Source organism: Armigeres subalbatus, chromosome 2, assembly GCF_024139115.2.
Source record: "Armigeres subalbatus isolate Guangzhou_Male chromosome 2, GZ_Asu_2, whole genome shotgun sequence".
NCBI lineage: Eukaryota > Metazoa > Arthropoda > Insecta > Diptera > Culicidae > Armigeres > Armigeres subalbatus.
Genome location: NC_085140.1, coordinates 353,356,228 through 353,372,656, shown reverse-complemented (window position 1 = coordinate 353,372,656; position 16,429 = coordinate 353,356,228). Strand labels below are relative to the sequence as shown.

Sequence of the window (16,429 nt, the reverse complement as noted above, 5' to 3'; positions counted from 1 at the left end):
TTTGCGTGCTGTGTTTTGGCATAATCAGTCTCCGGCGTAAGCTCGTCCATTTTCAGGCATGACAAAGTGAATGGTACACAAAAAAAAGCAAGCCTTCAACACATGTTCTCACGCCGAGGAACGAGACTTGCAAAAATATACAAATTTGTACTACAAATTATCACTGCGCTCACTGCATTCCGGCTAGCAGTGATGATGCCACCACCTAGTTATAGTAGTCATGAGGAATATAAATTCATCTCGTTGGAACGGCACCTCACTCGGGACGACCATGTGCTTGGACCAGACAGACACTTGGGCAAGAAACATTTGTCGCACTTTTGACGACGACCGCCTCGCCTCCCTCTCTTAATCACCCCCTTTCTCTTGTCTATGCCACTCGTCGTTCACTGTTAAGGTTCCCCCAAACCTACGCGACGGGTTTCCCAGCAATCTTGCCAACACACAGCTAGTTCTGACGTACTCGCGATAGAATCTCGTAGGTTTGGAAAAACCTTTATGTGTGTAGCGCGCAGGTTCATGGTTCACCGCCAGCGATGCATTTTCCAGGTTGAAGCTACTGACACTACTCTTCAATTAGCGCACATCTCGTCTAACAACTTGTTGGCACCAGCTGAACCGAGTAATGAAAACATCAATTTAAAGGACACGATTTAAATCGTTCAAGTGCCGGTCGCACTCAGCCGTCCAGCACGGGAGGGGTGGCTTTCCTTGTGGGATGATAACGGTTTCACAGTGGGAAGCTGTCAATTTTGAATACCCAAATATATGTTAGATGAATGTTTCGGAATCTTAAAAACAATGTAAATCTGTAAATATTAACACCAGAAAGTAACTTTTCACCAGATCGGTCGCAAATTAGTTTGTTTTACTTTTCAAAAGTAGAATCTAACAAATACTTTCAATATTTGTATTCTTCATGTCTAACATATTGAAGAGGGGAGCTAGGTGGTTTAAGGTCGTAGAATATTTAGTGCAATTTTGATCGGTAAAAAATATGAGAAACGTGATTTAACCCGACCTGCAGTCACTGTGTGCCACAATATGCAATCGTCATCAGACAGGAAGGCATCCTCCGGCTGCCACTCAGATTCAGCCTAGGAAAAGATAACGAACCACGATATGCCGAGCATGACGTGAGTTACACAGCACTGTCCACCGGCTGTCGTATCATTCTGGAACGGGACAAGTGTCATCACCAATGCAATAATGCGGTGGAACGTTTTTTTTTTCGCTTATTTTTGAGAAAATTAAATCGTTTTTCACATTTCCGCATCAGCGATTGCATCCACCTCGACTGACGATGAGCGCCGTGCCGGCGAGACTGTGATGAATGCAAAATGTGAGTGGGAAAAGAATTAATCCGAGGTTCCATGTAGTACCTAGCTGCCGTTGTCCTTCCATCCGCTGGTCAGCCTTGCTTGAAGCGTTGACTGGCATGCAGTAATTCGTGGAACATCCCGCATCATGCATTATAATCGTCATTGCAGAGAACGGTATCTATCTGAGTAAGTGCGGAAAGGAGATCGAGCGGAACGGAAGTGTCCAGTCCATGCAATTTGAAATTTTAATTATAATGTCATGTTAATCCATGCTCATTTGCAAGAATTTGTATGCATCGGGAGGGAGGAGTTTTTTCGCCGCTGTTTTTTTAGCAGCAAATGGACTAAGTGATATGAATGTCGGTTCACTTCTCTACTAATGTGTTTGCATTAGTGAATTTCAATTGTTTATTCTCGTCACAGTACAGAACAGTGCTGTCAGATTTTAAATCTGATTGTAACAAATTCACAAATTTGATATTTATGAAAAAGCACGCGTCTCCATCATGCTCGTCAACCTTCATCTAACATGATCCATTTTTCTTCTTTTCCATTTCACAGGGCCCCGGCTGGGAGTACGAAACCGAGTTGCCCGAATGGGCCCGCGTGGATTGGCACGACGCCGACTTCGAATGAATGGCGTTGGCCAACGGCGCCGCCATGCTGCTACCGCTGGATTACTACGGAGACATTCACTGAATTCAATAATCCTTCCGTGGGAACGACCAAGTGGAATCCAGCCGCACCGCAGTAGGAAGGTGTCCGTATCGTGTAAAGTACGTATAAATATCCGGGTGTAGAGAAATACTCGGACTAAACTGTATGAATTAAGCCGTAAGACAGATGAAACACTTAAGGAGTAGTGAGCAAGCAACTGTGACCAAAACCCGAGTGTGATTTGAACCTGTGTTCCGAAAAGTGATCACATTATGAAATGTACGACGACGATGACGATGGTAGGAAGTGCAACAATGAGCAACAGCATCACCAACAACTCAGTAGACAAGCAAAAAGACAAATAGGGCAGCCAAAAAGCTAATTTGGCGCGGTCATCGTGAATCCTAAACAATAACAATGTTCAGTAGTGCAGAACGAGGGCTGCGACTCACAGCTCCTCTACTAATAGTGGGGGCTTCAGCAGTCGTGGCCGATAGAATGAGAACGGATTTATCAAAACGGATTTAATTAAAAAGAAAAACAAGAAGGGGGCGATGTTAGTTCTTGTGGAAGCATATAATAATAGGTCTTTAAGTTTTAGTGTATTTATATAAGCAGGACAGAAGACGTTATGGCATAAGGACATACTTGAACGCAGAAAAAAGAATGTGAAAGTCGAAGCAACAAGCTACGACTGTATTTCTTTAGGAAGTAGTATAGCATTGTGAAGACGCTACACGGATGGAGGAGGAGGAGGACGTTGTTGTTTCTGTAATTTTTATTTAATTCGATAGCTAAGAGAGGTCTAATATCGACGCACCCACCCCACAGACAGACAGCTAGACAGACAGACAGAGGAAGGCGTGAGGCGTGCAATATTAGCTGAATGGCGAAGGAATCACGAGGCATGAGGAAACTCGTCGGAAATTATGTAAATTTGTCTGTGCCAAAGTACACCGCCATCCAGTGGCAGAAGAGTGGAGAAAAACAAGCAGGAAAAAGTTCCACTTTGCATTAACTAACAGAAGTAAGTGGTTGTCTTTCCTAGTGCTGCGACCGACAAGGTGGCTTTCCACTTCGTTACGGTAGTGGGTAATCTATGCGTTCAACATGGTTTTAACGACCGTTTCGAGCGTTATCGGACCTTGCTCTGTTTGTAAGCGGGAAGGGGGCGAATCGTAGGATCTTTTGTAGTAACCTGGATGGAAATATGTTTTTGGTGGATATTTCATCTAATCCAATTACGAAATTGAAGGGGATCAGACGTGGAATGACAAAATCGTTTTGGAAATACAAGTTTGAAAATATTAAATTATATGAAATTTCAACCCAAAATCTGTTTAATCGATGTGATTTAGAAAACTTTTTTCTGTAATTCAAAAAATTATTGAATTGTGTAATCAAATGAATTTTTGGTGCTTGTTTAGGCTCTGATTTCAAAAGAATATTGTTATTAAATTGTCGTTTATATGCAGGGGATACGTAAGAGTGCTTTTACGTAGTAACACTTTCCAGAAATGGTTTTTTTTATTTATTTATTAAGGCTCAGAAGTTTTCTGAAAACTTGACGGAGCCGAATGCAATTTATTGTCTTCTTTATCAAGACTTGCAGCCCGAAATCAAATTATTGGAGCTATTTGAGTTGATTTCCTATTAATCTATTTTTTTTTTCAACCAGAGAGAACACATGTTCTACCACTCCCCCCCCCCTTTGTTCTTAACGAAGTCGGGTCGTTAAGGGGGTTATTTCGTAGCTCAGTATCCAATGGGTTCATCATTTGTCATAGCCAGTTTTTTAAATCTTTTTGAAAAGGTAGCAGTTCTTGATTGCTCCTCAGGGTCGTTGAGATGTTCGAGATGTCGTTCGTTGTGTGCGGAATATGGAGGAGAAGGCTGATATTGAGTGGCAATTCCAAATTTGTCATTTACATGTCTCACAGTGACGCTGCCCTGTTCTTGAGTAACTCAGTGCGTCGGGAGTGAAGTCGAGATAGTTTAGAACCTTCTTTCCCGGGAGGATGGAATGGTTTACCATTCGGGCAGACGATCGTTGATTATGCTACTCAATGGCCTAGGTGGCGCATTCACATGTTCGCGTTTTCATTCGCTCGGTGTTGCTATTCAGAATTGATTGGATGACCCGGATGATAGAGTACTAATCAAAAGGAGAGACAGCTTCAGCCAAGAACACCGAATAGAGATCCGATGGCGATGCACCGTCGTCGGAGGTGACTTCAATGCCGGCTCGATCCTCTGATCTCGATACATCAGCTCGATCTCCAGATTGTCGAAAACTGCAATCTGTTCATTATACCTATTGCCAGAAGAGTGCTCGAGTTTGTTTTTTGTTACATGTATGATTAAAAGCTTCGTTAGCTCGATCAAGAAGGCAGCAGATATTATATCTGGGCTTGATCTTCTCCAGTTAACTGACTAAATGCAACGGTGGTCATATGCCGAATAGGTAGCACGCCGTCCTAGGCACAATCGGAGACTGCTGTTGTGCACATAAGTGGTCCGGAGGTTTTATGTTGGTGATGCCGGTTCGAGTCTGCAGAGAAGAGGGCTAGCAATTGACGCATCCGCCTCTCGGAGCAGCGTAAGCGGTCACTTCTCGTCTGTTCAACATGTCAAGCTTGGTCGAAATTGTTCCCGAATGTTTTTCAGACAAAGAACCAGTTCGACTGAACAATATTTCCGGCTGTTTGTCCATTTCAACCAAAAGACATTTTCGGCCAGATGAATTTCGGCCGAATGGCTTGTTCAGTCAAATGACATGTTTCGATTTCCCGTTGTTTAGACGAAAAGCATTTGACAATTGGAAAGCAATTTGTTCGTATGCCGCTTGACTAAATAACATGTTAAGCCGAATTCCATTTGGATGAATAGAAAGTTTGGTCGAAACAGTTATTAGGTCAAATATGATTTAGCTGAAAATGTCATTTAGCCGAAAGCGACATATGACCGAAAGGGACACTGGTAATTTGACCGAAGAAGTCGTTTGCCCGAAAAGGTCATTTGACCGAAAATGTTGTTCGGCCGTACAGGTAATTTGGTCAAAAAAGCCGTTTAGCCGAATCAATCGTTTGGCGTAGGTCATTTGGCCGAAAATGTAATTTGGTCGAAATGGTCGTTTGGTAGAAAGTTTGGGTAGGTAGTTTTTTTAAACCTATGGTATTTTTCCGATGTAATGCGCACTGATACAAATGAAAGATATCAGGCAAACAATAACACTGCAAAACTAGCAATCTATTGCCGTATAAAATTGCTGCTCACGAACTGTTTAAATTCTGCCTACTGTGCTCAAAATCCGACATCGTCGCGATGTCGACTCAGCATCTCCTTGCAGGACGAAAGACCGGCTCGTTTTTTAGCTTGATACCCGATTGCAGACTCTGCTCCCACCTTGTTCACAACATATCGAACGGCGATGTTGTGGGTTCAACTAACACAGCTGGCCACTCTTTTTGTCAACACCTCATCACCTTCCGGTTTCCTGAAGCTGTCCGTAAAAGATCTCCTTACACTTTCGGTGACAGTTGATTTGACCACATTCAATTATTTCGCATGACAGACGAGTAGTTTCTATTTTTGCTATGTGCGTGCAAATTGTTGGCTTCTACCTCAGTTCGACAACTAAAGCGAAAATCTTGGAATCAAAACAGGCACAATGGAAAAGAATGAGTCAAGTTTAAGTCGACCAAACGTTGATTTTTTACCAGAATGGCGAATAAGAACCTTGACGTCCTGATAAAATTCCTGAATTTATTGAAACGGTATTGTGGGATTCCTCGAGTCCTGAAAGAATTTATGGTTTTCAAAACATGATTAAAATTGGTAAAGTGGATCATAAAATTTTTGTTTTAGGCTAATAAATTGCGGATTTGGTTGATATATTATGGACCCTTCTAGAATTCATAATTAGAACAAATAACTTCGATGATAAAAGTTTTTTGAAAACAATTCAGATTTTTTTTGTAGATCTTCATATTTTCCGATTTCACTTCTGAAACAAGAATAGAATTCTTTTAGTTCATACTCAGGTGCCAAAATGTGGCCCACCGCTTACTAATTCAATAGTCTCGCTTTAACTTTTTGATGAATATAATTGTTTGCCATTTATAGGCATGAGAGCAACGTCTCCAGCCTAACGATATCTTGCCATCCTTCTTTCGTCCGCCTTGCTATTTAGCGTTAAATAAATTAAATGTTTTGTTTTTTTTTCACAAACTTACTCAAAATAAAGCTTCATTTGTCAAACTTGTACTGCAGATATATTTATCCATCTCGTTACACTCCACAAACTCTCAACTTTGTAGTCGCGGTTTGGCCCGAGTACAAAATTGAAATCGCAATATATTTTACCTGCGATGATTTGCACGGCGCGTCGGGGGCACGACAGTTCCATTAGTCGCGGGACGACTATTATTAGGTTGGTAATTCGTGTTAACCAGCAAATCATGCAAGCTGTTGCTGTATTTTGCACCACAGAGCATTTTATTAGAGGTGAGGAAGAGGCGGTACTCAATGCCCGAACGCTGAAAAGTTCTGAACCGCAACCCGGTGACAGAAACATTATTGTTATTCGAGTGTTTGGCCCCGCAGTGGCTGTAGCAGCGCGATGTTTATTGCTAGCAATTTTAATTAAAACCAAATTGAATTTTAATATCTATGACCAGCGAAATTAATGAAGAGTTTCGCTCAATATGGGATGCGCGAGAGAGTGGCGAACATATGATGGCGGTGATTGCAGTGATGATAATGAGGTTGACTGTTGACAGTTAGCCGCATAACGAATTAATGGCTTTCCCAACAGAAGAGATTTTCATTAGAGCTGAATTTCAATTGTAATTTTGAACTTACTAACAAAAATTGTATATTTTTTTTATTTTGGGTTTCTTATTGACATGTGCATAATTGAAAACGAGCGATAAGAAATTCATTACCGATCGGATAAAAAATCGCGTGAGAACATTTATCGAAATCAATGAATTAAAAGCGAGATACAAACGGCAGTAAAGTGGTTAATAAATGGAAATCCCCGTAATCCAATTTTTACAACGGCAACCGATAATCTACCGATCGCAATAAATCGATTTGGATACGTAATTTCAATGAATGTGAAAATGTAATAAATCGGCATGGAGTTTTTATGTCGAATTAATCGAAACAATGCACACGAAACTTACTATTTTCGGCTCACTCACCCTTCTGTGTGGATATTCCCGAAAAATTATGCATTTATCGCTGGGAGCACATTTACTCTCATAGCGACATGTTTAAATGAGATTATATTTTAAATGAGATGTAGATTTTTTCTTTCTGATTACTTAATTGGATGGTTTCAACAAAGGCAGAGCGTAATTAATCAAAGTTGCTTTCCTGTTATTGAAATTAAGTTCGCACGTTGTATGCTCCTACATCGCCATAATTATTCTCATCAGACTGAAATTAGGCTGATAACGACAAAGAACACGCATCGAGGCCAACAAAAAACTAATGGGAACAATCCAACGAAATGTGGATAATAGAATATGGAAATGAAAAGGCCATTGGGGGAAAAAGAAAATTGATTCGTTTCAGGAAACTTTTTCGCGCTGGGGCGGGAATCAATGTTTCATACCTACTCCTGTGCGATGGGGGAAAAAGTTTGTTTTTCGTTCTCCCATCATCTGGGAGAAAGATGAACCCAATCGTAGTAGGCCTGCATGCAGCATGATCAATCAGAACGCTGGCGCTGGTTCCATCAGTTGGGTATGCTGCTCAGGCGAGCGATTACAAAACATGTGACTTCGTTGATATCAATCAGTTGAACGAGAGGTGGGCCTGGAACAGTGTCAAGTCACTGTCAGAAACTCAACTTCCATCATCATTATTTCAAAGTAAGCCTTCATTAGTGAAGAAGACACCGACTTTTCGGGGGGAAAACTTGTGAAAAGACATACTTTCGTTCAAAAGAAAATATAAAAATTTATATAATGAAGCAAAGGAAAGAAACTGCTGCATTAATAACAGAACGAAAGCTACACTCACGAGTTCCGAATTTTAAGAAAAAGTTGCTCGTTTGTTTCGAATTTGTACGATTTTCTTCTTCTATGAATAGGATAATATGCGTGTCTAGTACCTAGCAGTGGCAGACAAGTAAAGCGTTGAAAACGGAAGGAAACGTGATAAGAAAAGCAGGTAATGTTGATAAGAAGGATTCCAATCGGTGAAGTTTTCTCAGTGATCAAAATTGTGCCAGAAATCCGAATTTTAAAATTCATCCTCATTTAATCTCCTTATCCTTGATATTTTTGATGTTGTTTGAGATTGAGCTAGAAATTCAATTCATTTGAACACATGCGAATTCTATCGAAATCAGTCGAGGACATGCTACAAAGAGGTTAGTTCCTATAAATGCTCAGCTTTGCCTGAGCACCGAGTGCTTTTATTTTTAGTTGACTGCAGGAATACGCAGAACAGTCTCCTGAAAACTCCGTCAACAACACACTTTTACTCCGAACGAGTTTTCTCATCCTCTTGCGAAAAGCAGGAAACGCAGTCGATTGTACGAGGCCAACAAAGTGCAAGGCGCGAATTTCAAATCACTTTTGACCGACTTTTCAGCCAGCTCAGGAAGCCTAATCGGTCGGGATATGAAATTCTTTCACTCCGTAGCATCTCAGTAAATCTGTGGGGGAAAGTTCCGGATCGTTTTTCAACAAGAAAGATTGAAAAAATGGCACTCAACGATCAGAGAGGGGGAATGACGCATCAAGCATTACATAACCTAGAAAACGGATAAAAGACAATAACGGTTATTTAGTAGAATCCAATTCACTTATTTAATGCCAACAAATTCATTAGTTGTACTTTAGTTAGTGTCCATTTATGTTGTAATTTGTAGAACACTGTCGTTTCAAATAATTTTAACCTAAAACATATTAAATCAATGTATGTATAAGTAATCCCATCTCTGCGTTTTTCGTTGTTGTTTTGTTTTGAGGCAAAAATCGTCCGAAGCAATTGTTAGTAAGAATAAGAAAATGCCAGTTCACAACTTTGTTAGTTATTATCTTATTTTGTCGCATAAAAATGTGTCCAATTATGAAGTATATTCTTATAATTTAGGTTGCCCATAAGTTTATGTTACAATCGAAAATTTGATAAGCAAATTTTCATCATTTAATCATATTTGTTTGCTGTGTTATCGATACTCCTTTCTTTCCAATCGAATCATGTTGATCAATAAAGTTTAATTTGCTTCTCTATAATTTCGTTACTTCTAAATTATATTAGCCAATGTTTCGAAGTGGTTGATAATATCACCCTCCTGAGGATAGTTTCAAGAGATTATTCATTGCGTTCTTTCATACGATCGTTTTTGTAAGTTGTTTCACAAACAAAAAATATTAAAAAGAAGAAAAATTGTCACTGCAGAAGTGCGTCTCCCAAAGATTATTAATCCTTTCTGATGGTTTTAAAAGCTATAATTTGTTCTAAGAAAAACTTTTATGAAGCCATCATAAAACTATCAATGTTACAGGAGTTGTTGTTGTCGTCGTTGAGAATTAAAATCAAATCGTGCCTTTTCGTAGTAAAAAAAAACAAACAAACAAAACTACAAAAAAATGAACAGTTGATAATGAAGAGGAGATGAGAATAATAATGATAAAATGTCGATAATAATAGTGAAATCAAGAATCAATAAAACATGAAGATAGTTGTAGCTGACAACAGAGATGTACACTTTTAGAAGCGCATCTAAATATAAGAAGTATGAAGCTGTACAATAATACACAGTTGACCGTGGTGAAAACGGACGGATAAAACGTTTTGGCAGGTGTTCTGATATTGAAGTGAATAATTTTTTACTACATTCATAGTGCATTGAGAACAAATAACATCCACATAACACTTTCCATTCATATAGCGATATCTTGTAGTTCTTTACAAATAGTTTGATATTTAACGAAGAAAATGCAATCGCAATGTTTGCCACAAAAAAAAAATCATAAATTTCAATATTTCCCACAACTTTAAACAAAAATATAAATCATCACATATTTTATATGAGCGATAACGTCACTCGTCAAAATCTTAAATCAAAATCAACCAATCACACATGCAAAACGGATACAAAGTCAAAAAAATAATCAAACTCGAACACAAAAGCGTTTCATCTTTGTACTTTCATTGTAGCTATCTCTATATACATAAACTTGCAAAAAAAAAACTAAAGTGATGAATGCGGAAAAAAGAGGAAACAATTACTGGTAAGCTCCTATACATACATACTAATTCACATCTAATTATTTAATGAAAAGAAAACATATACAATAAGCTTTCCCCATTGACTCCATACCAACTATCACTGCTAAAAATTGAATATACTCATCAATCTGCGCCCCCGAAGCTATGTACCATCACGAGATACTCACAATACAGTCGGCTCTATTTATAGCGAATAGTTCAATCAAAATCAAATGCCGAAGGATAGTAATCCCCTTGAACCAAGAGCTTGCGAAACGTGTCGGTAACAATCTTGACGACTATTTTATCAAAAATCAAATCGCGTTTTTCTTCTCTTTTTTTTTAGTTCTCGCTATCATTTTTTTCATCAACGAGACATTCAGCCCAAGGTTAGACTCGTGTTAATTATCAGTGTTCTGGGAGCATGAAGCGTTTGTTTTTAGTAAATGACTTGTTTATGATTTACTTGGCAAAATTCATCGGGAGATTTTTCCGGAAAATTTTTTAGATATTCACGGAAAGTTCTGCGAAATTTTCATATTTTACTTAGGAGAATCTTTGGATATCAACCGGAAGGAATCTTCACAGGACTCTTTCTACAAATTTATCGGCATTTTTACAGGAAGTTCATCGATGTTTCCACTGGGAATGATTCGGAATCCACGGGAAGTTTCTCGGGAGTCTTACAGAAAACTATTCAGAATTTTCTCGAAAAAACTTGAGTTCTTTGGTATTTTGTGGAAATTCATCTGAATGTCTATGGGAAACTTTTCTTGATTTTTTTTTGGAATCCTATATAATGCAGAATTTTAGGAGTTTATATAGGGACATATTTGGAAATTTCTAATCGTAATTTTTCGAGATTTTCACAAAAAATAGAATGGAATTTTCTTGGGAGATTTCTCGAATTTTTCACGTGAAATTCTCAGGAATCTTTATGAAATATTATTTGTAGTTTCCACAGAATTTTTATTGATATCCACGAGCAAGTTTTCGTAATTCTTTTCCAATATGAGCACTTTATTTTAAACCATCAGTCTATGCATATATCATCCTTATTTGTTTTGTCGGAAGCTCATGCTTAGAAATAATCTACCACAATTCATTTTTTTAGTGTAGTTAAGATTAACTTTATTTCCTTGCTTAAGCGTTGCTCGGTTACAATAGAGGAAGGGGAGGGGGGTGGGGCAATATGTCCTACCGAAGCTAAAACTGCTCTAATGTCTCAACTGTATCGATTTTCATGGGTATTTTTACTTCATGCAACAGTTAAACAAAAGCTAGCGGATGGCATCTTAAAATTAAAGAAAATCTTAATCATATTCATAATATTCACATTTGAAATAAGAGGTGATATTTCGTTTCCGGAAAGCTCACGAGGTAAAACGTCTTTTAGCAGGCAACTCTTAGGGAACAATGCACCACGCCTCGGCAAATCAGCATTCTGGTATGAACCGTGCGTGGAGACGCGTAGTACATTGTGGGTTAGTATGATCGGCCATATGATCGCTCCAAAAAGAAACTTTTTATAGAAGGCCTGGAGACCCATAGTGATATAAACCGATTGACTCAGTTCGACGAATTGAGGTTATGTCTATGTGTATGTGTGTGTATCTGTGCGCACCCACCCAATTAAATGAAGCACTTAATCATTCGACGCAGAATCTTGTCCCTTTGTTTCCTATTGAATAATGGCCAGATCGGACTATGAGTTCAGAAATTATGGCCAAAATACTATTTTTCATTGAAAAATTTCGTAAAAAAATGACACTAATTGTTCAGGTACTTATCTTTAACCGATTTGCTTGCAAGTTGCATTCGACACAGAATGTTGTTTCCTATTGAAAATTGACCAGTTTAGACTGTGGGCTCAAAAGTAATGGCCAAAATACTATTTTTTTAATAATGCACGAGAAAGGCACCATCACCGCTAGGTGGATCAATCAGGGTTTTTTGGCATTTTTCGATGGCATGTTGGATATTACCTGAGATGATATTACAAGGCATGGGATGACGGGATGAATTTAGAGTCGTCAGCAAAAAATAAATATTTGACATTGTCAATCATCACCATGACAGCGATGACAAAATTGCAGCGGTTAGACAGAAAACAGCGAATGATCTTCAAAACGTACAGGGGAGAATTCCCTAGAAGCAACTTATGCAGAATTTCTTCTTATAGTCGTTGTTTCAATATCAAGGAACTCTATACCTGAAGGTTCTCTCAATGCAAATATTCTACGTACAAATTGTATAAATTGTGTGGTTAATTGAATGTCCTCTTCAGAAGCCGAATTGCACATCAGAAATAATCCAATTTATTTCCAGGTGAAGTTCAAATATTTTCAAGATTATCCGCATCTAAAGCTTACTGATACTGAGTATCAATCATCAAATACATCAACAACTCGAACAATGATATCCTTTCCTGGGTGAACAGTAGTGACTCTCCCCAATTTTCATACTTCGCCACCGCACCAAATGTGTCATGTACAAGACGCTTATAAGACCGGTTGCCCTCTACGGACATGAAACATGGACAATGCTCGAGGAGGACTTGCAAGCACTCGGAGTATTCGAGAGACGGGTGCTTAGGACCATCTTTGGCGGTGTGCAAGAAGACGGTGTGTGGCGGTGAAGAATGAACCATGAGCTCGCCCAGCTCTACGGCGAACCCAGTATCCAGAAGGTAGCTAAAGCCGGAAGGGTACGATGGGCAGGACATGTTGCAAGAATGCCGGACAGCAACCCTTCAAAGATGGTGTTCGCTTCCGATCCGGCAGGTACGAGACAGCGTGGAGCGCAGCGAGCGAGATGGGCAGACCAGGTGCAAAACGACTTGGCGAGCGTGGGGCGTATCCGAGGATGGAGAGATTCGGCCTCGAACCGTGTATTGTGGCGTCAAATTGTTGATTCAGTGTTATCTGTTTAGATGTAAACTAAATAAATGAAAAATGAATGAAATGAATGCTGGTTGGTTGTCTTCTGCTAGTAAAACCACTGCTTCGATTTCTACATTTGGCTGATCTTTCGTCCATTTAACTCTTGACTGGAGTGTCGATAAATACTCTTTTGGTCAACTTTTGCGAAAATGATCCCGCAGTTGATTTAGGTATTGCCATCTGATCAGACGGTTAGCGGGAACATATTTATAGGATGGCTTACGCTTAATTATTGGCTCCAAATGGTCTACCAAGAAGAAGATGCGATGGAGATATTGGTTGTAGGTCTTTTTGGTCATCCGAGAATTGACCTTGGTGGAATAAATTCCCATTAGACTTCCCGAGGTAGCAGGAAATTGTCAATTTAATTTCTTACAAGCTTGTCATTAAATAAGATAAGCAATTAACGCAACTCCTTAAATGCACCGACGAAATGAGTTCTATTGTCCGAAAACATACCGGGATCTCAGCGATTTGTTACCGAGATGCGCACAGCCGTACCCCAGCAAACATATTTTTTGCTGAGTTTTCTGGCAAAGTTGCTGAAAATCAGCAAATAATTTGCCGAAACCCAGCCTAAAAACGCCATTTTTGCCGGTATATCAGTTTTAATTTCACTGGCTACATGGCTGTGCGGATTTAGCCGAGGTGCAGAAATAAAAACTGAGTTTGATGCACTGAAGATCTTCATGAAAATCGCTTGGTTCAAGATCATAGATGATGTAGTTCATTGCCACACGCATATCTTGTATGGTTAGCTTTATACAGGAATTCCCTTGTCCTTGATTGTTCTAACTCGGCGGACAAAGCGTGCGATATGAGCATATACACGCTGTAACCTAAGAAATGAATTTGATTTCAGGATGCTTCATTATTGGATTTGCTATAACTACATCCTTTAGCTCAGGAATTATATTTTCGGGAATATCTTCTGTAGGTTCTGTTTTATATTTAGCTTCACGAAGGAAATTTGGACCGCTCCACCATTGCTGGTTTTTGCCAAACAAGGCTGGCTTCATTCCACGGGATACAACGTCCGCTGGGTTTTGATCCGTTCTAATGTAGTTCCAATGGCAGTGCTTATTCAATTAATTGGTTTCAGCTACACGATTTCGAACGAATACTTGCAGTCGATTCAAAGGTTTCTTCATCCAAGCCAAGGCTATTTGACTGTCGGACCATAATTTGATTCCACGAATATTTGGTGTGAGAACAGGAAATCTTTTGTCCAATAATTTGGCTAGAAATAAATTGACACAAAGTTCCAATCTTGGGATTGTTATTTCATGTTATCTCTTCTACTGCTTCCGGATAATTCTCTCTCTCGTCGTGGGCCAACTAAATAAGTGATCTTACACCTTGAAACAAAGCTGCTGATGCTCCGTAAGTAACGGTTGAAAACTCCAATGCCTTTCACTCTTTCGATGAAGAACTTTTCCAAAATATTCTCTGTTTAAGTGTTTGGGATGGATCGATGAGAATTTGTCGATACATTTTCGTATCGTCCACGGAAAATGTATAAATATGAGTTCAAAACTTTAGTGCAGGTCACTTTGACTGTTAGTTCCTGTCATCAATACGTCATATTTAATGACTTTTTTTTTGTTTTTGCTATCGAATCAAACACTACTCGTTATTTGTGCTGCTACTGGATGGTTTTAGGACACAATTATGTGGAAGATAATATGTTTGAAAAAGGGGTAATCGTTTTCTTCAGTGCGTTTATAATCGATATTCATTGATAAATACCGCATATTGAGTCATCAAATCTGGATTACGCACCAGTCGTTTCTCCAATAACAAGATCTGGAATTTCCTAATTGTTGAACTGTTTCACGAAAGGGTAGCTGGACCACGAATCGCCCATCTTCGTTCCGACGATAGGTACGTTGGAAATGTTCTTCTTGGAAAATCTTGTTGTTCACTAGTATTATTGGCTGGTTATGTGTCATCTTATAGATTAAAGTATCGTTGTAAAGACCCTACCAATCTGTCGGACACAGCCAAATTTGCGCATACTGGAGAATCTTCCTCTGTTTCTTCGAGTGACCCAGCTGCAACCCATCCGAACGTTGTTTCGTACAAGGTAGGTAGGTTGTCGGCAAACTTGATCAGGCCTTGCTTCAGAATAGGGAAGAAATGTTCAGCTCCAATCAGTATTTCAACTTCACGAGATTTATTGAATGATGAATCAGCTAATACAATACCAGGGAGAATGTTCCAGGCATCTACTTGAACATTTGCCGTTGGAACGGATCCGGTTACCTTTGGTGTGACACCACTACTCGATATGTGAATTCGTACCTACTACGCTAATTGTTTTGGAAGATTCAATTTCTTTGTTTTCCGATCTTGCTACTGGTAGTTCTTCCTTCCAGCTTGACTTGTCGCTCGTAATGGAGTAAAGTATGATGCTTCTTGGAGCACTATCGACATTATTTGTCGCTAGGACATGATGCACTGCGATGACCCGATGATGCGATGAATGACAATTGAAGCAAAGTTTCAGCTCCTACAGCTTATTTTGGCGCTGCTCTACAGTCATCTTCTGGAATGTTGGACATTTGAAATTCTGAAGTTTGCCGGAACAAAAATCGCACACCGCTGCTATAGAAATTCGACCATCTGCTCGTAGTTCCCGTTTGGTTGTTACATGCTTCCCAAAGTTCATGAGTTTGGTCGTTTAACGCACGTGTTAGTAGGGTCACCACAAACAGTTGAGATACTCCTGTCAAACGCTGATTTAGTTTTTAAAGATTGTTCACATAGCGGGTGCATTCATCGAAGAGATTACGGAGTTCTTTCGACGACTTTATTTTTTATAATTTGTATCATAATGGATTTCTATTTAACAAATATTCCGTGTATTCGACAATGTTGTAGAAATGTGATTTGAAATGTGTAGTTACTGAGTACTATGATCTTGGTCGGGAATAGAGGTGCAGCCGTGTTCAAATTTAAAGCGATCTATATTTTCCCGAATGTCTTTTTAAGTTTTTCATTTATCCAATAATTTGAACTTTAATCTACTTTTTACGTTTTATATAATTTATATCTTAAAATTGTTCTGATCGTATAACAGGAGACCACACGCAAAATCAAAATAACTAAACAAATGACATAAACTACGCAACTATTTTAAATATAAACAAAAAACAACTGTAAAATTAAACCTAAATAAACTAAAACAAATCATTGTTCATCGAGCTTCTCTCAAAATAAAACGTAAACAAAGAACTACTTTACTATCTCTGACGACGAGTAGATAGTAGA

At 39.0% G+C, this 16,429-nt stretch overlaps 1 protein-coding gene across 2 annotated transcripts in view; it reads left to right on the top strand.

Moving 5' to 3' along the window:
* LOC134212934 (pseudouridylate synthase RPUSD2) overlaps window positions 1-16,429 on the top strand; it is a 454,550-nt gene extending 438,121 nt beyond the window's left edge. For both annotated transcript variants that reach the window (XM_062691287.1, XM_062691286.1), the window contains exon 11: window positions 1,884-16,429. In XM_062691287.1, the coding sequence (XP_062547271.1) occupies window positions 1,884-1,958 (75 nt within the window). In that variant the 3' untranslated portion in view covers window positions 1,959-16,429. The remainder of the gene's footprint in view (window positions 1-1,883) is intronic.